The 27851-nt window shown below is 42.1% G+C and overlaps 2 protein-coding genes and 2 pseudogenes across 10 annotated transcripts in view; 3 read left to right on the plus strand and 1 right to left on the minus strand.

The window, feature by feature from the left end:
• FAT3 (FAT atypical cadherin 3) overlaps nt 1-27851 on the minus strand; it is a 451950-nt gene that overhangs the window by 325369 nt on the left and 98730 nt on the right. For all 9 annotated transcript variants that reach the window (XM_085216394.1, XM_085216393.1, XM_085216390.1 and 6 more), the window contains one exon: nt 24462-27773. In XM_085216394.1, the coding sequence (XP_085072520.1) occupies nt 24462-27756 (3295 nt within the window). In that variant the 5' untranslated portion in view covers nt 27757-27773. The remainder of the gene's footprint in view (nt 1-24461; nt 27774-27851) is intronic.
• Nucleotides 6112-7206, plus strand: LOC146545827 (uncharacterized; annotated as a pseudogene).
• LOC146545828 (uncharacterized) lies at nt 21379-22093 on the plus strand (annotated as a pseudogene).
• LOC109365389 (endogenous retrovirus group FRD member 1, envelope) lies at nt 22077-22882 on the plus strand. Its single transcript, XM_085216794.1, is given in 3 exon segments — nt 22077-22573; nt 22576-22598; nt 22601-22882. Coding segments are annotated over 3 exon segments (684 nt in total). The 5' UTR covers nt 22077-22194.

Raw genomic sequence — 27851 nt, forward strand, 5'->3', positions numbered from 1 at the left:
CTGACCCCCATATACAAGTAAAGACTTAAGGATCACATAAATCAAAGAGGAGAAACAATCAGCAGCTGTGAAAGCAGGAGGAGATGACGTAGGAAAGAGAAATCATCGTCATTTTCCTGTCAAGTGATATAAATTAAAGCACTGAACCATAGAATCATAGAATCATTAAGGTTGGAAAAGACCTCCAAAATCATCTAGTCCAAACACCAGCCCATCTCCACTAACCATGTCCTTCCATGTACATGGTTCCTGAACACCTCCAGGGACAGTGACTGCACCCCCTCCCTGGGCAGCTTGTGCCAGTGCCCCACAATTTTTCGGAAAAGAAATGTCTCCTAATATCCAACCTGCCCTGAAGCATTTAAGGCCTAAACTACAGTGGTAGAAGGTTCTTAAATATTCAGTGATCACAAGATGACTCCAAGCAAGTCTTCCTTGCTAGTGGTATCTTTTCCCTGGGCTTCAGCTTTCTGTCTACACAACACAGGCAACTATGCACTGCTCCATTTGGAGACTGAAACATTAAATTCACAAAGGGCTGAGTTCAGAAAAGGGTAATGCTAATACTATTGCAAGACATTCAGAGAGACACTGAAATCCCACTGGCTTCATTGGGTTAAAAGCACTTAGCTGAATCAGACCCCAGTCTGGTGGCAGGGACAATAAGACAACCTGAGACAGATGGGCAGGTGGAGAGGACACACACTGGGATATGTCTGGATTTGCTAGAGAAGGCTTTGGAAGGCAACAAGAGAATTAGAAGTGGGAGAAAGCTTTTTAGTTAATTGAAGATTAAGAAGTAGAAAGTGTAACACAGCTGAAGGTATGAGAGGTTCACAGCAGAAGGCAGGAGATTACTCAATATTCTTACACAATAAAATTAATTCCTTTTAATCTTTTTATACACATTGTAAACAAGATCTCTCTATCCTATGAAAATTACCTTCTAAAGGCTGGGTAAATACATTAACTAATCCTAAAATCCCAGAAATCCCAATTTATTTATTTATTTATTTTAAAGACAGAGCCAAGTAGGAAAGAGCTCTGTAAACAGTTTTGACCTTCAGAGAGCTTGGCATTCTGTTTATTTATTTATTCCAAAAATGAAATGCCACGAACAGGAGGGGAAAAAAAAATCATTTAAATGGAAATGGCTACACCTCATTTTCAGTAACCAAGAGGATGAACTCCAAACATTTGCAATATTACAGAAAACTCATAGAGCAGATAACAGGTAGCCAGGAGTGAAGTAGAAGATAAAGCTCCCAGTTCTCTTTTTGTAGAACATTTTAAAAATCAGCTCAGAATCATGCAGCAGGACATGGCAAAGGAAGGAATCTTGACAACAGCTCTGAGTTCACTACCAAAATGACTTAATTGCTGCTACCAATCATTTTTCCATTGGCAGATCATTTCAATCCTTGCTGTTATTGAGGCACACTCACAGCTGTGCCCTGGATGAAAGAGCACGTGTGATCAGATGCACATTTTGGACAGAGGAACCCAGACCACTCTCCAGGTACAGCAATGTCACAGCCAAAGCCCAGGGCTGGGATGAAGAGCATGGCCTGACCCCATGCTGGCATGCATGCAACCACATTGCTTCCCAACCACCACCACAGTGCAGCCCTCCGTACTGTCTCATTTTCCTGCACAGAATGTTCCTTCAGGGAGAAATACCTCAATGAATAATAGGAATGCATTTCCATTTCTCTGTAAATGTAATCAAGCATTTGAAGGGAGAGCTAAAACACGGCCACAGTGTAGTAATCTAATTCTTCTCTACCACATCATACACAGAAAAGCAGAAAGAGAAATGAATAGCCTGGAAGAAGTTTTATAGTTCTTTTTCCAAGTCTTAGTAAGTGGGGAAAATAAACATCAAGATAGCCAATGTTAGATTTAAAAATATGGACAATATCGTCATGGAAAAAATACATAACATAATACAAAGGACACAGCACATGTTTCACTTCTGTCTAAACATGTAGACAGGCGTGTATGCCTGCGTATAAAATGAGCAGGAACATTGCTTATGGCCCAAATAATTCCTTATCAGTGAGATCAGAGTCCCATCACACCCAGCAAAACACAAACCTAAATGGACACCAAAACAGAACCACAGAATCACAGAATCATTATGATTGGAAAAGACTTCTAAGACCATGTAGTCCAATCATCCCCCTACCGCCAATGCTGCCCACTAAACCACGTCCCTAAGAAATGGCAATTTATCCTGGATCTGCTTCCTGAGAGCAGTTAGCAGCCCAGAGAAAGCACTTAAATAAAGGGCTACACATGGACACACTGATGTCTCCCAGCGTGAGCAGCTCTGAAGGCCAATTGCAGAAAATCACAAGGCACAGATACTGCTGCTGACAAGAAACGTGGTCTGAAGTATTCAGAATTCAAGTTTCAAGACAAGAAAACTCCAGCTCAGCAGCTGCTGCCACAGTTTAACAACTGGCAAGGCAGTCTTTCTTTTTTTTGTTCTATTTTTAGTTCTTCTGTGATACTGTACATATTGCTGCCATGACAACTAAACGTTTTTTGCCCATCTGTATGGTGACACAATAGATATATACATTTGTTCGTGAATCTTGCTTTTAAAAGACATAATATTTTCCCAACTTTTTATGTTTTTAAACCTCTCTTTCGAAGGAGGCAGAATATTGCAGCTTCTCGAAAACAGCGGCCCATAAATCACACCGCACAGGCAGTGCATTGCCCAGGAGACACTCCAGCATCGCTTATCACCACCACAAATGAAAAAGTCAAACTGGAGGCTAGTGACAAAGACTGGGGAACATATTCCCTCTCCTTGTTGCCTTTGCTTATCACTGTTAGCAGTGTAACCACTCTCTGATTAGAAACACAAAGACATATTCACAGAAAAAGAAAAACACAGTATGAACGATTAGGGACAGGGAAAGCTATTTTACTGCAATGTAGTTTAATAACTCTTTAAAATATTTGTAAGGTTTTCCATTTCAAGGCTCCCACATCTTTAAAACACAGAATTCAATCAATAAATTAACTTTAGAGGAATCAAGCAACTCAACCAAGGCTGCAGCATCGCTAACCTATGGGTTTGTCTTGTCCCCAGCGCATTTCTATTAAGTCAAAGCTTCTCTTCCACACTACTAAGACCTGGCTCTACAGCCAGGCCAAGTTGTGGCACGAGGACGTGGGATAACTTCCAACCACAATATGCAACACACTCCTGAAATCTTTAAAAAGATGCCCAGCCCTGTGCTTTAATTCCAAATTAGTGAAAAACTTGGAGGAATGAAAAAAATGACTCTGGATTAAAGCACTGCATCCTGAAGACAACAGGATTTTTTTAATGGGGAATAATTTGACATTTAGATTGGCAAGGAGAGGAGATTCTCACATACACTAATGTAAAGCAAAGAGGAGAAAACTGCAGCAAAACTAAAAATAAATTAAAACAAAAAAAAAAAAAAAAAAAAAAAAAAAAAAACACAGAGAAAGCCAAGAAAGCCATGCAAGAAAGGAACAATCTGCAGCTCTGCCTGGAGGGCTAGTAGTGGACATCTCTGCCCTTGTTTCCACTCCCTGTGTCACCAAAGTCAATACAGTTATGAAAATAAAGCCAAAAAAAAAAAAAAGGAGAAATATGAAGCATGCTTCCTTGAAAGAACTACTACTGTCTTTTAAGCCACATAACACAGGAAAGGTTTTGGCAAGCCCCTGAAACTATGTTTGACTCGTTCTTTCAGCACATTCTCGAGCCAAAACATTCCATGCTGCAGGCACTGCTGAAGTGCTCCCCTTTCGTACTGCCTCGCATCACCTGGCCCAAAGCCCAGCCACGGGAATGAGTTGCTCAGGTTAATTCCTGTCACCTCTCTGGTGAGCCTTGTGCTGTATTTAAAACAAGGACACCAAGGGTTTCTCACTGACATGGTAATCACTCCAAAAATGCAACACCAAAGGTTAGCTGGGAGCTGCCAAAGCTATTTACCAAAGAAAATAAAGAGAGAAGTGGAGCTCCCAGTGTGCACTGCCCTCACCATTGCTTTCCTGTGTGGCAACGCTCATATTGCACACTAAAACCAAAGCAGAGGGCAGAGGCTGCTCATTTTGGGGTGTTCATCTGCGGCCCCATAGAATCATAGAATCAACCACAGAATCATTAAGGTAGGAAAAGACCTCCAAGATCCTCTAGAACCATCAACCCGTCTCCTCCATGCCCACTAACTGTGACCCTCAATGCCACATCTCCACAGTTCTTCAACATCTCCAGAGATGATAACTCCACCACCTCCCTGGACAGCCTGTGCCAGTGCCTCACCACTCTCTTGGAAAAGAAATTTCTCCCAGTATCCAGCCTGAACCTTCCTTGGCAGAACATAAGGCCACTCCCTCTCATTCTGTCGCTGTTATCTGCAAGAGGAGGCTGACCCCCACCTCACCACAACCTCCTTTCAGGCAGTTGTAGAGAACAATAAGGTCTCCCCTAAGCCTCCTCTTCTCCAGACTGAACAACCCCAAGTTCAGACTTGTGCTCCAGACCTTTCACAGCTTCGATGCCCCGGGCTGGTGTCCAGTGCCTGGTGTCCAGTCACACAGGTTTCCTGGTCCCCCTCCGTCCAGAGACAGAATTCATCATGAACCTTCTCCTTCTGCCTAGCAGTGAAGCCAGATCTCGATAGTTCATCTATCACATCACAAAAAGTACAACCTCTCAGTAACAGAAGCAGCAACAGAAGCACTGCAGCCACAGAAGGCAGGGAACAACAGCAAAGATTCATCTCACTTGATAATGAAATTAATCTTCCATTTTGTTTTCACTGTGCTTTGAATCGAGCCGTGTTTTGGAGTATCACTCAAGCCCAGAAAGCTGAATTGGGCAGCCTGACTGTGGGGCTGTTGACTATGCCCAGTGCAGTCAATGTAACATTTCTACAATTAATTATTTTGAATAAATGTACGAGCTTAAGTAGGTCACTGAGATACTACGGTTTTCCTTGGAGATTAGAATGGGAAAGATGTGAATCCTGAAGGGGCTTCTCCTTTAACACCCTTCAACTTCAAATAGCAAGTGACCGTATTTACGCTCTTTGTTGTGTGTTTCCATCAAAATCACTTGTAGCATTTTAAAGCCATTAATCATGCGAGCATCATAACTAGCACAAAAATGCCTTTGACAACGTGATGGTCATTAGACTTATTGTACAGACAGGTAAAGTGAGGCATGAAAAGGTTAGCTGCGCCACCAGGGGGATTTTGTATCTTCTGTAACATACAGTAAGCAGCTTTAGCCATCTGATAGCTGCTCTTACTTGTGTTATCATCTCCAGGCTAAGGGGCGCAGACCATAACTACAGTGGAGCGAATAGCCACCCTAATCAGCTAACACACCAAATCGCATCTTAGCAAACATCCTGCTAGCTCATTCACTACTGCTACTTCCACACTAAAGCCTGGACAAAGGAGCAGTTCTGACCAGGTATTATTTCCATGCTATTCATCCAACCTGCTTAAATTCGCAACTCTTTCATCTGAAAAACTTTCCATTGAACAACATCTACAGAATAAACTACAAATTTCCTATGTGGACAAAATGTGATTATCTATATTTATCTTGGTATGAATTTCAACAATGAGAGTTATTGCCCCATAGCTACTTGCATGGATGCACTCAAACCCACAGGGTCTCAGTCATGTTAATCCAGCATAAGACCTTCAACAGCCATTAAAAAGGCAACCCAACCCTCAGCTTTGTAGCTGAGCTTTGTACATGCCAGGTTAAAGGGATCTGGAAATCACAGTTTCACTTTGCTGCAAAAATGGGATTCTTCAACTATAATAATGTTCATTATTAAGTAACTGCTTTTTCTGTTTAGATGTGTCCTTCAGGAACCACAGTGGAGACCATGTGAGAATCCTTCTTTATTTTTTTGCTTGCTTCCTATAAAGACTCCTTGCTTCTTCTTTCCTATCTTTTCTATCACCCTCCTTCCCTTCCCCATTACCCTAATTCATAATAGTGTCCGTCCTCCTCTTCCCTATCTCCCTAATTAAGACTTGTACTAAACTGGTCAGACCAACATTGTTGACCCAGAAAATCCAGAGCAAGTAGCAATGGTGCGCTGTGTGCCTCCTCAGGAGGAACTACAAGGAATGAAGGCAAAGCTAGACAAATTAGAAACCCCAATAACCCCATTGCATCCTTTGATAAAAACCAAATATACATTCAATAAAAGCGAGGATCTAGATCCTCAAATGAAAGTTAAGGAAATTCCCTTCTCAGCCACTGAACTAGCAAAACTGAAAAAAGATTTTAGCCGCTCTCCAAAGGAATCAGAGACAGAGTATGTATGGAAGGTTAGTCTCATTGGTAGAGACCAAATTGTGCTAACGGAAAAGGCACCAGAAGGTTACTGGGGACCAGGAGTATTTTTAACTACTGGCAACAATCATGCTTCCTGGTCCTTAACACAGAGGGCTACCTACTGGGCAGGTGGTCTCAACACTTTAGAAAGGGGAGACCCTCTTGCCATTACTGGAACAACTGATCAGTTAGTAGAGTATTCAAAAGGCTGCTTTCTTCAAATGATGTATGATAGAAAGCTGCAGCCACACCATGAATCACTGATGATGATGCCCGTTGGTCCTGAGAGAATGACTGCTTTAATTAGGGGGCTTCCAGAGTCGTTAAAATCTATAGGTATACAACTGCAAGGAAAAATAGAGGCTATCTCTCAGGAAGAGAGAACTTGGGCAGTGTTAGAAGGAACTGTAACCCCTAACCATCTGCAGTCAGGAAACAAAGTATGGACGTGGGGGGGAGGTTGCCCAAGAGTTAATTAACTATGGAAGAAAATATGGGCCAGTGGTTTCTTCCTCCAGTAAATTTGAGCAAAGGAAGTAAGACTTGCAGCAGTCAGCCTTGCCTCCAGGCTACCTAGCCCAAAGCTCAGTGAGACTGGAAGGGTTTCACTGTCAGTCAAAACAGGTAGGCAAAATATTGATCATAAACGTAATTGTCTCTGGACACTGGGCTGGCACAGGGGTGTTCCATGAGATTTGATGAATGGATTACCCACAGTCAGGTTAGAGAAATCAGTTAATTGGTGGCCAGAAGAAAAGCTCAAGAACCTTGAGGAAAGCAAAATCCCAGCTCCTAGGGCCTCTCCCGAGGAACCTGAACGGCAATCCAAGCCATTAGAAAACTGATGTCTTCGTCTCTCCCGAGTGAGCGGGATGGGGGCAGTGAAGGGTGGATGCATTAGAAAGTGCACAATAAAAGGAAACCAGAACCTCAATTTAACACCTTCTGTCCAAAGGCCTCACCGCTCTTGCCAGTTATCCCTGTGAGTCACGATCCAGTGACTTATAAGCCAGGGAAACACTCTTACCTCCCCGGCCAGACTGTGTCGGTTGACTCAGCTAACCTGAGACCAGTTTCCCTAACCTTAATGGGATCCCTTAACAAATATCCTTGGAAGGCTAAAGACATCCCGAAAAAGGAATATGAAATCAACACTTGCCGGATTATTCTCTCATTTTTTAACCACGTTAAAAAAGCCCAGAAAGGACAAGTTGGTGTCTTGTTTTATTTTACAGAAGATTCCCGTGGGACCTTGATTGGACAAAGAAAAGGCTAATAGCTAATTTTAACCCTTTGTGTTTTGTGATAGAAATACTGAAGATTTGATCACTCTAGAATACTGAATATACCTCTTGATTACATTTTTTTTTGTTGTTGTTGCAATAGTGTTATGTTTCATGTTGTTGTGGGTGTAGGTGGTGATCGATATCAGTCCTTGGATCTGTTAAACTTCACAACTGGGCTCAGAGTTTTTACAGGTCATCCTAGCTTACTGGTACTCCCTGCACATGATACCATTCCTTTTGACTCCTTCTTTCACCCTTTTTTATCAAATTGATTACAATTTGCATGTAACTCCTCCACAGTGTTTCCAAATTCCTGACAAACTGGGAATTGAATCAAGGGACCCATCTAATATCTGTTAGATGTGGTCACAAAAGAAATCTATTACAAAGCCTTTTGCACTGATGCTTTTCAGTGTCACACCAGTCCAAGAGTTACATCCAAAACATGGTTGTTGGAAAGTGCCTAAGTTTCTATAAGAGATGTGTATGTTTCTGGGATTACCTCTCTTATGGTTTATACTGAGGGCTATCCTGCACACACTACCCTGTGAAAAGTTCTATAGGCTGTAACAATACTTGAACTTGCCAAACTAGTATTTATTATCTCTCAGCATTTGAACTGCTTTGGAAATGCTCAAGTGGAAAGTTCTCAAGACACTAAGTCATCTTAGAAAACATTACATGGCAAGTCCACGTATTGTCAAATTGGACTAGGTACGCTTTTGGTGAATTAACTGAAGTGTACTATTGTATGGCTATTCATAAACACCACAACCTCTACTGAAGAATTCCCATCTGGATCCTGGCTTACACTGGGAGTTCCTGGGTGGGGAAAGCAGCTGACACAAATACCTCTGTTTGTTTTACTTATTTATTTATTATTATTGGTTATTGTTAAATGAATGGTTAGTGCCAAATGTACAGTTGTCTCTTTTCACTTTTTACCCGTTATTCATTATGTAACATTTGTGTCACCACTCCTGAAGAGTCACCGGGTGGTGTCTGTGGCAAACTGAATGACTTCAACTGTTGTCTAAAAATTGAATGATAATGAAAAAGTTGCTAAACAAATTGCCCATGGGTGAAACGTATTCTATCTTGTGTGCTGTTGCAACTCTTATGTTTGTTCCTTGTACGATTCCATGTTTTATTCAACTTACAAAATGAGTTGTAACCTCCATGTACTTTCTAACCACTTGTATTGATGGACAAGTCCAACAGATCAGGGCAACATTTGTAGCCAAGCCCAAGAAATCTTTTGTAGTAATTGTGTAACGATTTGCTTCCCTTCCTCCCCCTCCTCCTTCCCTCCTGCTTGTTTGCTGTCTTTATTTTCTCCCTTTTCCTCACCACCATGGAGGGTCACTTATGCTTCATTTCAAGCAATCTTTGAGCCACAGGGTGGTGTGAGAATCCTTCTTTGTTTTTTTGGCTCAAAGCTTGCTTCCTGAGTTATTTCTTGTGATAAGACTCTGATTGATTTGTTGAGGAGGCAAGTGATGGGTGCTACCGTGTGACAATCAACATCACTTTGTGGACATTTGAAAGCCCCTCCCTCCACAGCTGCTTGCCTCCGGAAGAGAGTGCTCAGAAGTGTTTACTGGTGGAAGATCTGGCCTGTGACTAAATAGCTCCAGCTTGGTATGGGAAAATTGGGGAATGATACCATCGTATCCTGTGAAAAACAGGATGCAGATGGGCATCCCTGCTCCCTCTTCTCTGGCAAGACCCAGAAGATAGGAACAAAGGAGTTTCTGCTGAGATCCCAGAGCCAGAAGCTGTCACTCCAAGGAGAGCTGACTCAACCACTTTGGATTTGAGCTGTCACTCCAAAGGCAGCTGACTCGACCACTTTGAAAGCATTGAAAAGGGGCCACCATCATCATGGGTACCGTTGCCGTCACTGCCCGACGACCCACCACTACTGAAGATCAATGGCTGTACTACGAGCGACGCTGGATCAATGATGGTGACTATCTTCTTCTTGCTTCCTATAAAGACTCCTTGCTTCTTCTTTCCTATCTTTTCTATCACCCTCCTTCCCTTCCCCATTACCTAATTCATAATAGTGTCCGTCCTCCTCTTCCCCATCTCCCTAATTAAGATTTGTATTAAACTGGTCAGACCAACATTTGAATTGTTGTTTCATAATCTTACGCCAGGTATACAGATGTTAAAAGAACCTCCTCTCTCTCCTATGAATTGGAGCAAGGCAGACCATGGCATCTTCCAGGAGTTGGACTCAATGATCCTTATGAAGCCCTTCCAACTGTTACTCTATGATTCCCAGAACCAGCTGAGCAGAGAAAGGGAATCATGGCTCCCTTGTCAGAGGTTCCCATTACTTGTGGGGACTCTCCAGGAAAGCATGAACCTTCTCATCAAAGTGGACTGGATCACACCTGGCAGAGTGGAGCAGCACAGTTCTCCTCCCTGCAACCACTCAGTTAATTCTGGCCACACTCAGTGTCTAGACAGAACTTCTAACCAGTGTCAGAGTGGTTTTAATTTGTGGATATGGACAAAGAGAAGCAGATTTTCTGAGAATGAGATGGATTTTATCTTTGCCAGTGACAGATTAATGTTCATTATGAAAGATTAAGCAATAAAAGGAAATCCCCATGAAATAGCTGTGCTATTAACAGTATAGCAGTTCAGCACTTGCCTTTCAGAATCAACAAATTCAAACTTTCTAGAATCAGAGAATCATAGAGTTACTTGAGTTGGAAGGGACCCTCAAAAGCCATCTAGTCCAACCCCCCTGCAATGAACAGAGAAACCTGGTTGCTCAGAGTCCCATCCAACCTGACTCTGACTGTCTCCAGGTACAGATCATCCACAACCTCTCTGGACAACCTGTTCCAGTGCTTCATTATAGTTTGCAATTCAGATATTGCCTTCCATGTTTAGCGAGAAGCAGAACTGCTTTTTGACAATTAACAAATGGTGAAGGGCAAATTCTAAGTCAGCAGTCCTAAAATCATTAGGTCTCAATTAAACAGATTTTGTCATTTACTCCTTGGACAGCACAGCTCAATGCCAGCTCTTTTCCATCCTCATGAACAGTCCTGATTTCCTCTCTAATCACAGTCATAAAACATACTTAGTTGGAAGGGCCCCATAAGGATCACTGAGTCCAACCTTAAGCCCAAATGTACCTGTGGGTGCTCTCTCCCCATCTGATCATTTTCCTTTCTCCAGAAGGATGCTCTGCACATCAGGAGTTGCTTGCTGCCCATGCCAAACGACACACTGTTCAAATGACGGCCTCTTGATAAAGGCAAACACACTCCAGATCTCATAAGCAAATGGCTGAGCCGGCCATAGGTCTCACTCTGTGCTCTGTGCCCAGGGCTCCTGTCGTCCTCTGATTGCATCTAGCTGCTGGTGCTCATAGCTATAAGTGCTTTTCCTCCCAGCAAAACGTAGGGCTATGGTCCCAGAGGGAACTGCCTTAATCATGGACTTGGACTGCGATCTGTCATCACCTCGGAGTTACTGCCTAATGATAATTAAGCAAGGTTAAAAAACAAACACTAAGAGAGGCAATTAGAAGTAACAGTGCAAATCAGTTTGTCCTTGCAGTGCATCTCAAGAAGAAACAAAAAAATCTGCTCCTTTTAACACCAGCTCCAGGATCCTGTGTAGCATCAGATGGGTGGTTTTCTATGGCAAGACACCGTGGGAGTCAGAAAAATCCACCTCACTGTACGTTGTGGTAAAGTGCTGCCCCGTAACAGAGATGCTGAACACCCCAAGTTCCTGCTGTTGTGTTGCATTTCTACACTGCCATTCCCAACCCCCCTCAAAGAATCAAACTATTAACTTATCTGCGCCTCTCACAACCTATCACTAAAATGGAAAACTACATAAACATTGTACATCAAAGAGCTTCCTTCATTAAAATGTGAAAAATAATTTGTGTACTTTAGATGAAAGGTATTTGGGGACTGTGAAGTATCCCGGTAAATTTAATTAAAGCCCATAGTTATTCTCTCATAAAAAAATAAAGCTTTTGGGGAAAAAAAAGTTATTAAAAATTTTACTGATTCGTAGTGAGGGTTTGGTTTGTTCTTTTTTGCAAAATCTCACCTTATAAACTGAAGCAGTGATGAGAAGCAAAACTATTTTTAATAATCTGTGTGCAGAGTCACATTTCCAGAACACCTGATCATCACAACTTTCGAATGGAGTAAGAGGAAAAATGCCCAATAAATAGGCATAAGTCATTTTGGACTGCAATGATCTGCAAATCAGAAACAAATCTGCTATGCATATTTTGATAAAGCTGAAAAAAAACCTAGAACACTTCGATTGTGAAAAAAGGACCAATCTAGCCCTCACATTGTGGAAACAGATGGTTGTTTAAAACCACATACATTCAGATTATTTTCAGGCCAAGGTAAACACTTCTTAATAATTAGTCTTCTCATAAATTAGAGCAGGAAAGCTTAATTTTGTTCCTTACAGTCGCTAGGATGATTATCCATCAGTTAATGGCTACATGCATGCAGACACCCACATTTTGCCTTGGATAGAATTTACATTTCTGGCTCTAACTGAAAAATCTCATTAATTCACCACAATTTCTCACCAGCCACCCATCAGGCTGCATCTGGCATCACTGCCATGTGCTGCTGGTGCTGCAGGCTCCCCTCCCAAGCCCTGTGCACAGCTCCTTTTGCCCCTGTTTGGCTTGGGCTGGTGACTGGGACTCTTCCAGTGTCCACAAACCTGTGCTTCTCAATAAGATTATTTTCTGTATGGGAAGCTCAGATTGATAACCAAAATCTGTTATTTTCACTGAAATAAGCAGCCACCCAGCTCAATCTCTAGACACAAATATCTGTATCTCTTCAGCCCAGAGCTGAATATAGAATCATGGAACAATTTGGGTTTGAAGGGACCCTTAAAATCATGCACATTCAAGCCCTCTGCTATAGGCAGGGACACCTCCCACTAGACCAGGTTACCAATATTTCTCAAGTCTGTCATTTCAGATAACTTGTCAATTACACCTGCAACATGAGAACATTTTGCTCAACTACAAGAAAATACCATCAAAGTAACTGAAAAGCATTCAGTTCTTCTTCTACAAGAAGAAATCTTAGGGGTTGCATGTGACAGAGCATGCAGCTACCTACCCCACACCCTGCCCTGTATGCAGCAGAACATCGGCAGCATGGATCCTGCAGAGGTGACCTCAAAACAACCACGGAAAAAGTAAAGGATGTGACGGTCTGCTCACTGCATGTGAATGGACTAAGTATTTTTTTCATATGAGGCGTGCAGAAAATGATCAAGTCAATGTCAATGGACAACTCAAGTTTGAGAAACACAAAAACTCGTTAGTCTAAATGCCTAATGAAAACCAACTGCAATGAAAGCTCCCCACCCACATGCACAGAGTTTGGCTTTCTCTCAGTTATTTCTTACTGGCAACACTTCAGTGTTAATAAGACACCATAAGTGTATAAAATGTAATAAAGATGTTTACATTAAACAGCAGACTACAAATCAAAAGAATCTGCTCTGTGAGCTGTAGAAGCTCAACTCTGCTCATCCATTTTCAGGTAGGCCTGTATGTACAAACAGAGAGCTGTTGTTCCAACAGAGGAAGGACTGTTTAAAAAAGTTTACCTTATTGACAAAGACCTAAGAAGTTCCAAGACTTGACTGCTGAAATTAGCCAACCTAAGTCTTGAAATGTGATATAATTTTTAGTCAGTGAGAGCAATAAAAAGTGGAAGAGTGCCCAATTCACCACTATATGCAGTCCTTGGAGAAAGAACAACTTTGTACAAAGCATAATTTAAGCCAACTTCCAGGGTAAATTCTTGACACTACGTATGTACTGAAGCAGGGGAAGAAAGGTACAGACTTAGATTTTTTATCATTCCAGTGTTACCATCTCTCTGTGCCACCAAACAAGTCCCAGAAATTCCTGATCACCTCTGTCCAATTTTATTGTTTCCTAAAAAGCCTCACAATCCGCTGCACGGGTCAGATGGGAAGTGTGTCCTCGATATTATTGGTCACCAGGGAATCCTCTTTCTTGGACACATTTCAGAAAAGGATTAGGCAGTGCTGTGAAGTGGTTCCATGTAATCTCAGACACTGCGTTAACATCCATTTTCCTTTTCCTCAGTACATTCCAGGAGGACTGGACTCTTGCATTGCCCACAGCACAAATAAACATGCACTTTTGCATCAACGACATCACTTCTCACAGCTATGGACTTCCACTGGTGCCTTGGAAGATTTAAAATGGATTTTCCTTCCCCAAAGTTTTCCTTTTTCTCTCAATTACCACAAATCACTCATATGTGAAGGTAGATCAGGGTCGGAAGTGATGCCAGGATAAAGCTGGTGCTCAGATGCTCAGACCAAATAGTAGACACAGGAATGAAATTTTATGTCTAAGAGGAGAGTGGGTGGCTTGGTCCCATGGCTTTATGCAGGAGCACCTGGGTGTAACTTAAGGGACTGTGATGCACAGGATAATGTAGGGGTCACTTCGGAGTAAAAAAAGCTAAGGGAAAGAGTAACAGAAAACAATGGTACAAAATACTCTTGTAAGCAAATGAAGGTAAAGGAGGAAATAAAAACTGTATTTCTTTATTAATAAATAAATTGGTCTAAAGGGAGTTACCATGCCTACAGCAGGGGAGTTGCAACTCAATGATCCTAAAGGTCCCTTCCAATCTAAACTATTCTATGATTCTAATTTATTCAGAGACTGAGAAGTGTCCTATTATCACGAGCATCCTTAATAATAAAGGAGCTTCTCCAAACACTTTCCAAAGAAGAAAAACCATGCAAATAACAGTTAGCTATGAAAGCTGTACATCATGAGCTGTTTCATGGGATAGAAAGCCAAGAGGGCTGAACAGCTTGAATGGAACAAGTCTGCATGGCTGGTCTCACTTAGGAAACTTTCAAAATATGTCAAAATGATATAAAGGACTCTTTCAAGTAAATATTTTTGTAAGCTGAGGCATTATTTTAGAGTTTGTATTGTTAAATAAAAACTTAAACAAATTCACTCCAGTGAAACCAAGACTGGCCTTGTTCTTTTACCAATTTATAGCTACAGGTGACAGGGAAATTATAAATACACAAAGCAAGAATTTATAAAAAAAAAAAAAAAACACTTTCTTCTTTACCACAACTAATTTTAAAGAAAAAGAGAAGTGTTAACAATTACTTTCCTAAAGTTGGATATCATAAATGATGGGAAGATTGCCCTATTAAAAGTTGCCAGAGATAACTCAGAGATTAATGATAACACATTGCAGCAGACTCCAAAATAGCTGCTGCTAGGAATGCTTTACTCATGCCTGACACAGACAGAGGCCGACAGATCAACTTTTGGCTGGAGTTGCAACCCAGCATTCTCCTTCCCATAGAGAACCATGAAGGAGAGCTGGCTCAGCACCAACCAGTGCCAGCCCTAGGGGACAGCTGCAACGAATCTTGCGAGCATCCTCACCCTCCCTTCCCGAGCCAGCACACAGCAGCATGCACTGGCTCTTCTCTTAGCCTAAAGTTACTCTTAAAACTGCTTTTAGAAGCCTCTGCTAATTAAGTGGCTCAGAAATGCTTGCTCTCAGCAGTTAATTTTGCCTGCACTCACCAGGAAAATGAACAACGTCTGTAACACTGATACCTCAAAACTCCACAATGAGTTCAAGTCTATGAGTGAGTCTTCACAGATTTAGTCACCAGCTCTTACATGCTTTGCTAAACAAGTCAGGGAAAAAGGAAGTGCATATCACAAACCATTTTCATTTTTACTTGATTCCGTTTCAAGGAAACACTGGTAATGGTCCCACATAAATATTTATCAGACCACTCAGATTGTAATAAATGGAAGTATCCTTTAACTTGCACACACAATAACTGAAAACTGTTTTAGAAGACAGCAACAATATGCAAGGAGACTGAAGAAATACATTTATCCCCTTCTGCCAGACAGATGTAACAGAGCCGGCAGGTCTGTTTTATTGTAAACTATATAGTCTAGTGTTTCTTGTTTCCATTATTACTCGTTTGAAGCCATGATTAGGGTTTTCCAACACCAACTGGCTTCTTTTTGGATGCCAGCAACAGTTTGTCAGGAATTTCAATCACTCCTGAGGCACCTTAAGAGGTCTCAAAATACATCAGACTGCTACGCTTGGCAATGCAAATCCATGGAATTGATAATAATTTGAAATCCACTTCTATTTAACATCATCTTTAAGATTTCTATGCTGTGCAAGACAGACTTGGCTTACTCATTTGGATTTGTCAGGGCTGAAAACACCTAAGGATAGTAATTTATCGAGGTCATCCTTCAGCTTGCCTTCTTATTAATGGGGGCTGTGCAAGGGTGGAAATGATTGCCATCTAATGCCAAAATTTCAGGTCCCAGTAAAATCAGGGAGCTCAAGCTGCTGAATAATCTTAGAAAATAGCTCTACGAAGTTTCAAAAGTGTTTTTTTAAATCCATGGTTATGGGCTCGGCTTTGCAATACAATCAAATATCCCAGAAGTGTTTCTTTAACACCACTATTTTTTCCCCTACATGTTAAATTTCAGTACAATTTGAGATATTACAGTGCTTTCCTAAGAGGCAGCAGAAGATAGTGGCTTCAGTTTTCCTGCCCAAGCAATGGAGTTAGTCATTACCTGCATCCTGGGGTGCTGTCATGCCAAGTCTGCCAAGACTACAGAAGACTCAGCAGTAGAAGATGCTGTATGCCTCATCTCTCTGCTCCTCTAGAACTCAGCTCATTCCCTTTCTATTGCTAGTACAACCAGAAGTAAAGTAGGGGTAAATATAGAAACTCTTCTAATGCCAGACTGTTACATCAACTGTGCAAAGAGTAGAAACACATGCCAGACTAAAAAGTGGAGCTGGAGTACAAAATTATGTTTAGCTGCACCACAGATCATGAAAAAATGAGAAAGAGGATGTCAGTATTTAGGCTAGAAATGACCTCATCTAACTCAACTTCTTGAAAAGTCAGGCAATCTCGGTAGTTGTCAAAGTCCCTGCTAAGCTAAGACGAAATACTGTTGGCTTCCACCAAGGCAGGTGGCATCAAATGCCCATCATTTGCTGGAGTCCCCACAAGCTCCCAGACAGCAAAAACGTATCACTTTGCTGTGGTATTAACACTGCAAATGTATATGTATGAGAGTAGAGAAAATCCAGCAATTTAAGATGGCAGTAGAGATTTCTGACAGAGACCACTTCTGAAAGACAAATTGTATCCATCAGAGTTATCATTAGGATGAAATCTCAGAACATGCTGCCATCCCAAAAGCCTTTAACACATCTTTTAACATATAATTTAGAATGAATACAAGAATTTATTTATGTATTTATTTATTTATTTTTACAATAAGGAGAGTAAAGCACTAGCACAGGTTGTCCAGAGAGGTGGTAAATATCTGTCTCTGGAGTCACTCAAGGTCAGGCTGGATGGGGTTCCAAGCACCAGACTGAGCTATAGGTGTCCCTGTTCCTTGCAGGGACAGACCAGATGACCTTTAAAGGTCTCTTCTAACTTCAAAAATTCTATAATTATATGATCTTTGGTCATTTCCTGTTACAGCACTCTGGAAATATGAGGATTTTTACACAATTCTTTTCTAAGGAACTGAAATTAGGAGGCTGGTGGGTAGTATGGAGAAATACACCCAGTGAGGAGTGGTATCAGTGACAAAGAAAAGCCTTGAGGTCCTCCATAGCCATGAGATACATATGGAAAAAGTTGTACTGAGGGACATGGTTTAGTGGGAAATATCGGTGATAGGTGAATGGTTGGACTGGATGATCTTAGAGATCTTTTCCAACCTTGGTGATTCTATGATTTTATGCTATTCACCCACATTTGACAGTAAGAACAAAGAACAAGATTTTATTTCCTTTCTATAGACAGAAAAGAGGGTGGGATGCTCCTGTCCAGAGAATTTTTAGAGCATGACTCAACCAATTTATTTCATATTTTTACTTTGGAATGTAATAAATTATATTTTCCAGTCAACTGTTCTCTGTTGCCCATAAGGAAAGCCTAGCTCTGACTGCAGATGATCACATTTCAGTATGTACATTACATCTCGAGTCCAAGAGAAAAGAGATGTAAAAAAAAAAAAAAGATCCTGAAAGGAACACAGAAGGAAAAAGAGAATCCAAAAGTGGCAAGATCACATTACACACCTCTCTGCGTAGGTATTTTCAATGGCAAGCTTATGACATTTATCCGAGAGGCGACGAATAGGCCGATCAAGACAGAAAATCAATGAGTTTGAACTGTATACCTAGGTTGGCATCAAACTGCTGAGATAGGAAACAATAAAGAGTTTTCTCCAAAAAAGCCTTTTTTTTTCCCTCTTTTTTTGATGTGACTCATGAGCTGTTTTGTAAATCCAGGAATCATCATCACCCACTACTGGCTAAGGTACTAGTGGAAAACTGGGGTTGGAGTTGGAGGAGGTCAGGAATTGCTGCCTTCTACAGATGGAGAGTTTCTGTTGATATAGAGATTTGTAATGGCTTCACTCCCTGGTAAGGGAAATTAGAATAAATCCAGAGAAACAAAGAGGGAAGTTACTCATGAGGTTGTAAGACCAAATAAATGTAAAATTTTGCTTATGAACTGAAGTATTTAACAGCAAATGCTGTAATGCAACAGCAACGATCCTCAAATCTGGTTCTCCACAACACAAGATGAAGAACCATAGTGAGTGAAGCCCATATCCTACAAAACAGCAGCAATATCAGAATTTGCACATGTATCCTTTGCAAAATGATCCATATTGGCCTACAGACAGTTGGACTGGATGATCTTGGAAGTATTTTCCAGCCTTGGTGATTCTATGGTTCTGTGGTTCTATGTGGGCTAATCTCAAGCCTGCTCACGATGAACCACAGGCTCAGACCTGAAAGTAGAAATACTAATAGAAGTACCTGCCCCAGCAGCCAAGTCAAACTCAGCTGGAGTTAAATGTACTGTATCCATCTAGAGAGGATCAAGAACAAATCCATCCTGCCAAAAAGCACATGGCAGCATGGCTTGGTGAGGATCCACCATGCAGTAAAACTCATTCGTCTTCAGGCTCCCCCACAGCTTCTCTGGGTATCAGCACACCCCAGGGAATACAGGCACAGCTGACACCACTATGCTGGAATATTGCAGAAGAATAAAAATAATGCATTCGAGCAGAATTCTGCTGAAAGCACAGACTTGCTTGGAGTCCAGCCTGCTCGCATTTCAGGATGAATTTGGCCCAGTTTATATCTTAATGATTATAATGGATACTGCAGTCTTCTTTTCATTAAGGCACTAGCCAAAAATATTGATTTGTTGTACTTCATGCTCCTGCTTACCTTCACGAATTTCAAGAGGCGGTGCATAAACCAATAGAGTCGGTCAGTTTTAAAGTGACAAATTAACTGCACTGAAAGTAAATAAACAGCTATCTCTTTGCAAATTAATTCAATATGTGACTTGAGCTCTTTTCTACATCTAGGAAGCTGATTCATCACTCAGCAGCATTTAAGTTGCCACCAGTTTAGGAGCAGAGTGTTAATGTTTTGTCCTGTTTGACACAGCAGGTCAAATTCTGCTCTCAAGTTACAAAAGCATAACTTGGAGTAGCTCCTGAATCCCCAAAACTTGCTCCCACGCACCCAAGCTGCAGTCATGCATGCAAGTGTTCTTTGAGTTGCTTTCAAGATGGCTTAAGATACATTGAACAATTGGGGAAAAACAGATACAAAAAGGATCCAAAAGAGAACTGTGAACTATTGTGGTATGGAATACCTTCTGGAATGGCTGAGACGGCGTAGCTGATGGGGTTTGCTCTTTTTCATGAAAATACTCATGAAAAACAAGGATTTGCAAGATATAAAGGTCTTTTATGTTGAGATTTTTTTTGCATTTTTGTTTGCTTGTTTTTTGCTTTTTATTTTCACAAACCAGATTTCTACCTGAAGGGAGGTTATGGTGAGGTGGGGGTCGGCCTGCTCTCCCCTAGGTAACTAGTGATAGGATTATAGTGAATTGCCTCAAGTTGTGCCATGGGAGATCCAAGTTGGACGTTAGGAAAAATTTCTTCTCAGAAACAGTGGTCAGGCACTAGAACAGGCTGCCCAGGGAGGTGATGGAGTCACTGACACTGGAGATGTTCAAGAAACGTTTAGATGTTGTACTGAGAGACATGGTTTAGTGGGAAATATTGGTGACAGATGGAGGTTGCTCTGGATGACCTTGGAGGTCTTTTCCAACCTATGATTCTATGATTTCAATTCCAGGAATAAACTAACCCTATTTCTGTCATCTCAACATGTAATTCATGTTTTAGTGAACAGGGGCTCTAACTCAGTTCTGGGTATCGCCTTGCTAATAAAATAACTCAGGTTAATTTATTAATGAACAATACATGCTAACTTATATTCCTGGAAGCCTATTTTCTAACAATCCTTTTCACTTCAACAAATGTTGAATCCTGGGATTTTCAGAACAAAGCTATTTTCAGACCAATATCCTGTAGGCGTTTGGAAAACTTCGGAATGTTACGGGACAGAATCTCCCCCGGCACATCAGTAGTAGATAAGAGTAGGTGACACCCAAGAGAGGCGGTAACAAAGTAGAGATACTACAAGTAGAAGTGTAGGATGGAATGAAATCGCCATTTTCCAGCATGCCACATTGAGTCTGGTTGTGCTGTTATTGGCCCCTGAGCCGGGATAGGCCAGGTTCGCTGAGAAGAGCCACACTCATCGGTATCCGATGCAACAAATGGTGACCCTGATGTGATACGGTCGGTGGTTGGGCTCGGACAGTGTGCCTGTCGGTGGTGGTACCCTGAAGAGGCAGCAGGTCGCTGACGTTCCCCATGGAATCCGTAATTAAGGTATTCCTTCATCTTTGCAAGGAATATTGTAGCAAGACTGTTCCTTCTAAGAAGGATATCTCTGCAGTCCTCTCACTTTTAGAGAAGGAGGGGGAGTTAGCCTCCCGGCACGATCTTTTGATCCCAGATCAATGGGACTCCTTTACTGCCACACTTTGTCAACGCACAATGAATGATCAGAAGGCTGCAGAGCTTAAGACATGGGGCATCGTGCTCGGTGCCCTTAAGGCTGCAAAAGAAGAAGGGAATCTATCGGGGGTGGTTCGCAGCGTGTAAGGAATGTACACGGACCCTGTGGGGGGGTTGAGGATGCGGGAGGCTCTCATTGCAGGTGCCCGAATACCGAAAAGATGGCCCCCGGTGGCTCAGCCGCACCTGAGATGAGCGAGAACAAACAACAGGAGGCTGCAAATTGTGCCACAGCAATAACACCTTGTGAAACCGGTTCTAACAAGACAGAGGGGGGAGAATTCCCCCCTCCATATCCTCGCCAGTCATTGTATCCTTCTCTAAGTAACATGAATTGGGGGAGGAACAGTGATAACAACAGCCCACAGGTGCCTCCGTTGGCACCACCAATGGTGAGCGGCTCAGCAACAAAGAGCGGCTCACAGCTAAGGGGCAGGCCAACATCTGACTGGTCAGCGATAAGGGAGGCACTGCTAGAGGGAGGAGATGTCCCGGACCCCTCAGCCTTCCCAGCGATAGTAGGGGAGGAGGGCCCTCAATGGGTGCCCCTCGACTCAAAGGGAGTCTCCCGCTTGGCGGAAGCTACTGGGGGAAGGGGTTGGGGAAAAAACAACCGCTGATACCTCCGAGAAAGCCCATTCACAAACGTACATGGTTTGGTCTCATTCTTTTGATAATGTCGATAAAGGAAAGAGAGGCGGTCCACCTGATTCAGCAACCCATGAATGTTTGGATAACTTGGGCTAACCAAACAGGAAGGCAGGATTTCTGTTTAGCTTTACAGTCTGCAGCCTCACCCTTCAGAACTTGCCTAATTGGAATCCCGCTCAATTATTCTCGGGACTCCAAGATATTTGAGAAATATGTTACCAATCTTACATACTGCAAGAAATTCTACTACTCGGAGGCTAGCATGTCCCAGTGCCTTATTCAGTCCCTTAACATGACGCTCCCTTGGACCCCTCCGGAGTTGCAACTATTGGGGTCTGAAGGGGTGAGCAATGGCACCCAGTTCAAGTATCAGGAAACATGTGTTGGGTTTGCAGGGTTTGGGGTAGACGGACAACTATCGAACCCCACGATTAAGTGCACCTCCTTGGGGAGGATAGCCCCTATCGGTCGCTAAGGGTCGTCAACCCAAGAGATGTGAAAACATTTTCTTGGCAAGGGCCATATTGTGGGTACACTTGGAATTGAACAAAAGTAGGCTTCCCCAACCCTAACAACTACACCACAAATTATACAAACAACATCTTGTATAAGTGCACCGCCTGCGGCCCCTGCAGTAGAGTATGCAAAGTGGCAAACTCGGAATGCTGTTGTAACATTACCCGACAATGGGAATAATACGGATGGGGGTACCCCTACCAATTGGGAGAGTCTCGTACGTGGGGGGAGACACTATGGGTGAACGACAGTAAGGCACTACCCCCAGGGGTGTTCCTGATATGTGGAGATCGGGCTTGGCAAGGAATTCCCCGCAGAGCGGTTGGGGGACCGTGTTATCTGGGGAGACTTACCATCTTGACCCCGAATCTCTCAAAGTGGTTAAAATATCGAATTCGAATGTGGGGGGTAAGCACAAAAGATCGATACGGCACCTGACCGAGGACTGTGGGGACGAGGTCCGGTTATGGGGCGCTACGGTGCGTATTTTTGCCTCCGTAATAGCCCCTATCAGAACAGCACAGGCATTAAAGGAGATCGAACGATTAGCATGCTGGTCGGTAAAGCAAGCCAATGTGACTTCACAGCTACTGATAGAACTGCTGATGGATGTGGATGGAATACAACACACAGTGCTGCAAAACAGAGCTGCTATAGGCTTTTGTTACTAGCCCAGGAACATGGACATGCCAGGATGTTGAAGGAATGTGCTGTTTCAACTTGAGCGATCATTCGGAGTCCGTGCACAAGAAACTACAATGGTTGAAGTTACATGCCGAGAAGATATCAATACGAGAAGACCCATTTGCAGAATGGCTGCGGGGATTGTTCGGGAACTGGGGCTCCTGGCTGATTCCCATAGTTAAAGGACTTGGTTTAGCCTTAATCGCTGTACTTATAATCGTAGCTTCTGTACCCTGCTTTATAAATTGTATCCAGAAATGTTTGCAGATAAACTATAACTTATAGGTGTTGCGAGCTATATGGGATGTAACGGGGCAAGGCTTTCCTGCCATGGGGAGGGGGAGATGTAGGCGTTCGGAAACCTTCGGAATGTTACGGGACAGAACCTTCCCCGGCACGTCAGTAGTAGATAAGAGTAGGTGACACCCAAGAGAGGCGGTAACAAAGTAGAGACACTATAAGTAGAAGTGTAGGATGCAATGAAATTGCCATTTTCCAGCATGCCACATTGAGTCTGGTTGTGCTGTTATTGGCCCCTGAGCCGGGATAGGCCAGGTTCGCTGAGAAGAGCCACACTCATCGGTATCCGATGCAACAATATCCTATTGCTGAGCTTCATGCTACTCAATAATGCAGGCCAACATTTTCAAAAACTGAAATTCATGTTCAACTGCCTAAATAACATCTCCCACGCATGTGCAATTTCTATTAGCACCTTCGCATATGTGAGTTCTTAAAATTTCTGGTAATTAGACGAGGTGTCCTCTTGACTTCTGACATTTAACTTTAATGTTTCTTTGACTATCATCTTTGCACAGTCGCAGCTCAGAGGCTACAGCACAAATAGAATGAAAATATTTTTCACTGCTTATGTTCAGACAAGATCCATTTGCATTTGTAATGTCATCTGTTTTTCATAACGTTCAGTTTAGAAAGTTGTCATTTGATTAAACAGTTTGAATTTGTCAAAACATACATGTTAATCTTATGCTTTAATACTACATTCACAAGTAAGAGCTTCAGCAAAATAAGACATACATACAAAGTCTGCTTAAACCACAGTAAGCCCACAGAGTCAACATCTTTAATATAATTTTTGAAACTGTTGACTAAATTTTCTAATATTACTTCTTCTAGTATCACAGCTGCACTGTTGCTCTCAACAGCTATCAAACATTTAAACAGCCAGCTTGTTAGCTGTGTTTTATCAGATGGTCTTTTATATTTCGTGTTTCCTACATTTTTCTACAGGATATAGTAGAAGTGAAGTTTAATATCTTAATGTCAATGCTACTGTCACCACATGCTGAGCATATCTTACCCTGTATTTCTGCCTTTACACAAGCATGCCTACACTGACGAGGACCATGTGCTACAGTACAGTACATGATGCAGAATGGCATCTCATTCCAGTCTGCTCAGTCCCATAAAAAATTACCCTCATCAACAACAAGTCAGTGAAGCCAGTCTTATTTCTTGCCTCTTCCTTCCTTCCATTGGGTTTAACACCGCATTCAAGTTCATGAGTGTTGTGACTCTGTTGAGGTAACCTGAGCACCTTAGAACGATCAATAGATAATACCGTGTTGCAAAAAAGACCTTATGGAACTATCACTGCTTTTTAAATGGAGTCATTACACAGCTACTGAAAAGCAATGTCCATTATTTCACACCCACAGAATGATGAATGTAAGCAGATAATTAAATCATGTCATTGCTGTGCCCGGAATATTCTTATTTATAACTTTATCTTTCCTGTTAAGAAGACATGAATCTCTTGTTCTGAGTAGAAAATAATTATGCTTAAGCTTTCCTTTTGCAAAAATCTCCATAGAAGGAAAATGACATTAGAAACAAAACTCACCAGTCTCTTCATCTATGCTGAATCTCCCCAGTCCACTGCCATCCCTGATGGAATACTGGATCTCCCCATCCCTTCCAGAGTCCTCATCTCGAGCAACAACTTGCAAAACACTTGTACCAATGCGGGAGTTTTCCTTTACAGATCCAATGACAGCAAAGTCAGGAAAATAAGGAGCATAGAGATTTTCATTAACATCCACCACTTCCACTTCCACAAAAGAAACAGAAGAGAGAGAAACTGGGCGTCCCTTATCCTTGGCGCGCACAGTCAGGTTGTAGAACTGCTGCTTTTCATAATCCAGCTCTTTACTCAAACGGATAGCACCACTGGCTTTGTCTATCTCAAAACGCCCGTTGTAATCATTCACCAGAGAGTATCGGACCTGACCTCCCAAGCCAAGATCTGGATCATGGGTTTCCAACCAAGCTATGACAGTGCCAACTGGCAGGTCCTCAAGCACCTTCACATTGTAACTGGATGGGATGAAGGCTGGAGAACAATCATTGACATCATCCAAAAAAACCTTCAGAGGCACAACAGAAAACTGCTGATGGCCGCTCTCTGCTTTATCCCTAGCTTCAATTTTTAGGGTGTAATTTGCTTTTGTTTCCCGATCTAGTTGATCAGCCACATACACCACTCCCGTAGAACTGTTGATGGCAAACTGCTGGGTGTCTGTCAGAACTGAGTAAGTCACTTCACCGTTGGACCCAAGGTCTTTGTCTCTGGCTTCTACTTGTATAATTTCTGTACTAATACTTGTACTTTCTAAAATGTTAACTGAGTAACTGTCTTGTAAAAAAATTGGCTTGTTATCATTTGCATCCCCTACAGTGACAGTCAACAGTCTCCACGCAGATTTCTGTGGGTTACCTAAATCATAAATTGTAATATTAAGGATGTAGAGATCTGTTTTCTCACGGTCCAATGGCATAAGAACTTTTAGTACTCCTGTCTCTATGTCAATGTTGAAGCGACTATCTGCATTACCATCAGAAATTGTATAAACTACCCTTCCATTAAAGCCTGAGTCTGCATCATAGGCTTTTATCCTCAGGATGGTGGCACCAACTGGCAGATCCTCCGAAACCATCACATCAGTTGGGAAGGTTTTGTCAAAATGCGGTGCCTGCCTGTTCACCGAATAATAATCGAGAAAACCATCTTCTAAATTCAACTTCACGTTTGCTTTTGCCTTTTTGAGCAACTTTTCTGCTAGCCTTTGTGCAACTCTTGTCTCTCTACAGCTAAATGTCTTTGACGATACTTTCCCATGAACTACTGAAATATTAACAAACATAGCATCAGCAAAGTTCTCTCCATCAGTGGCTGTTATCTTAAGGCCAAAGTTGCTGTTCTTTATGCCAGAATTAATAAGAGATTTTTTAAGTTGCAGGACACCAGAATCAGGATTTAAATAAAAAATGCCAAGCTCATTTCCAGAGATTATTTTGTACTTTACGAGCTCTAACTCATCTATGTCTATAGCAGAAACAGCAGTAATGTGACCACCGACAGGAAAGTCAGATGAAATCACTCCCTGGCATGCCACTTTTTCAAAGAGGGGTTTATTATCATTGACATTACCTATGTATATGGTAACATTCACCTCGCTTTCATGCCGGTAGGGAGAACCCCAGTCGGAAGCCCTCACAATGAACCTGTAGCTTTCCGGTGAAGACTCAAAATCCAGTTCTTCAGATGTGCTGATGACACCTGTAAATTGATTTATTATAAATGGCAGTGAGTTCAGACTGGCAATGCTGTATGTTATGTATCCATTTTCTCCCCTGTCTTTATCGACTGCTGAAACTGCCAAAACGCTAAACCCCACGGGGACACTTTCATTGACGAATGAGCTGTACGAAGGCTGCTGGAATTCCGGTGTGTGATCATTGGCATCTTCTAGCCTGATGGTAACTTGTGCTTTTAAATCATCACCTTTGTTGGTACACACTTCTAACTCATAAAGGTCCTTCTCAATGATTTTTAAAGAACGAGCAGTAGTAATGAGGCCTGTGATGGGATTGATCTTAAAATTCTCAGCACCCTCACTAGGAGATATTCTGTATTCCACACCCAGTGGCTCAGGCATCAGCTTAACGACTGCAACCACCACACCTGGAGGTGAAAATTCACTGATTGAAACATCATATGCTTCCTTTTCAAACTTCAAGGGGATAGTTTCTTTCTTGGGACTAGCAATGTGGACCAGTTTGACTGCAGAAAATTTCTGAGGAGATCCTTTGTCTTTTGCTTGGAGAGTCAGATTGTAACCATAGGGGAAGCTGTCCCAGTCAATAGGCTTTCTTTCTTTAATTTTGTACTCATTCATCCATTTGCCTTCTTTAATCAGAAAGAACTGCTCTAGCGGATCTCCAGCCACAATCGAAACAGATTCAATTTCTCCATTGGCTCCTTCATCTAGATCATCGATGTTAACGACTGCATAGGTAGGCTCCTTGTCTGATGGGAAGGGAATATGCGTTACTACACTTATTGTTGGAGCATGTTCATTTATGCGTTCAATGTGAACATAAAGCTTAGCTGTACTGCTTACACCATTATTTCCATAAAGTTTCATCCCACGGTCCACAGCCAAAATCTCAAGATCATACCTGTTTTTTTCATCATAGTTTAACCGGCCACTTAAGGAGATAACACCACTCGTAGGATGTACTGAGAAGAGATCAACTTTGCTTTTGAAATAATAATAAAATTCACCATTGGACCCAATATCCGCATCTGTTGCAGTCACCTGTGCAATGCTAGTCCTTAATGGAGTGCTTTCTGCTATTGTGACAGAGTAGGTGGTTGGTGAAAACAAAGGTCTTAAATCATTCATATCCAAAACCTGGATGTTCACTTTTGTCCACGCTTCCAATTCCTCTCCTCTGACAGACCCTTTCACTATCAATAAATAGTTGTCCTGGATTTCTCTGTTTAATATGGCAGAATTTCCACCTTTAGTCCTTATTCTCAGGAAGCAAAAGTCAGCAATGACAACTTCCTCTGCTTTAAAAAAGCCTTCATCATCACCAGACACTATTCTGTACTTGATATCCCAAGAAAGGTCGGACAAGGTAATGCCCATTCTCGTTTGACTGTTGACGTAGGTCCTGGCTGCTGAATTCTCATACACAGTTGCATTGTAAGTGGAATGTGTGAAGTGAAAGCCAAGCGGAGCGGCTCCGTGTGCTACCTGGAAGAGAGAGGCCAGGAGCTTGGCAACTAGAAGGGCAAGGCAAGGTGGAGGGGGCCGTGTTCCTGACCAGTGGCCCATGTTCATCTCCATCACATCATCCTTTCACACTGTAACAGAGAGAGAAAAAGGAAGGTGAGTGACTGAGAGGTAAAAACTGTACTGAATAAAGAACTAGTTATCACAAA

This window comes from Meleagris gallopavo, chromosome 1, assembly GCF_905368555.1.
Source record: "Meleagris gallopavo chromosome 1, MGAL_WU_HG_1.1, whole genome shotgun sequence".
NCBI classification, from domain to species: Eukaryota; Metazoa; Chordata; class Aves; order Galliformes; family Phasianidae; genus Meleagris; species Meleagris gallopavo.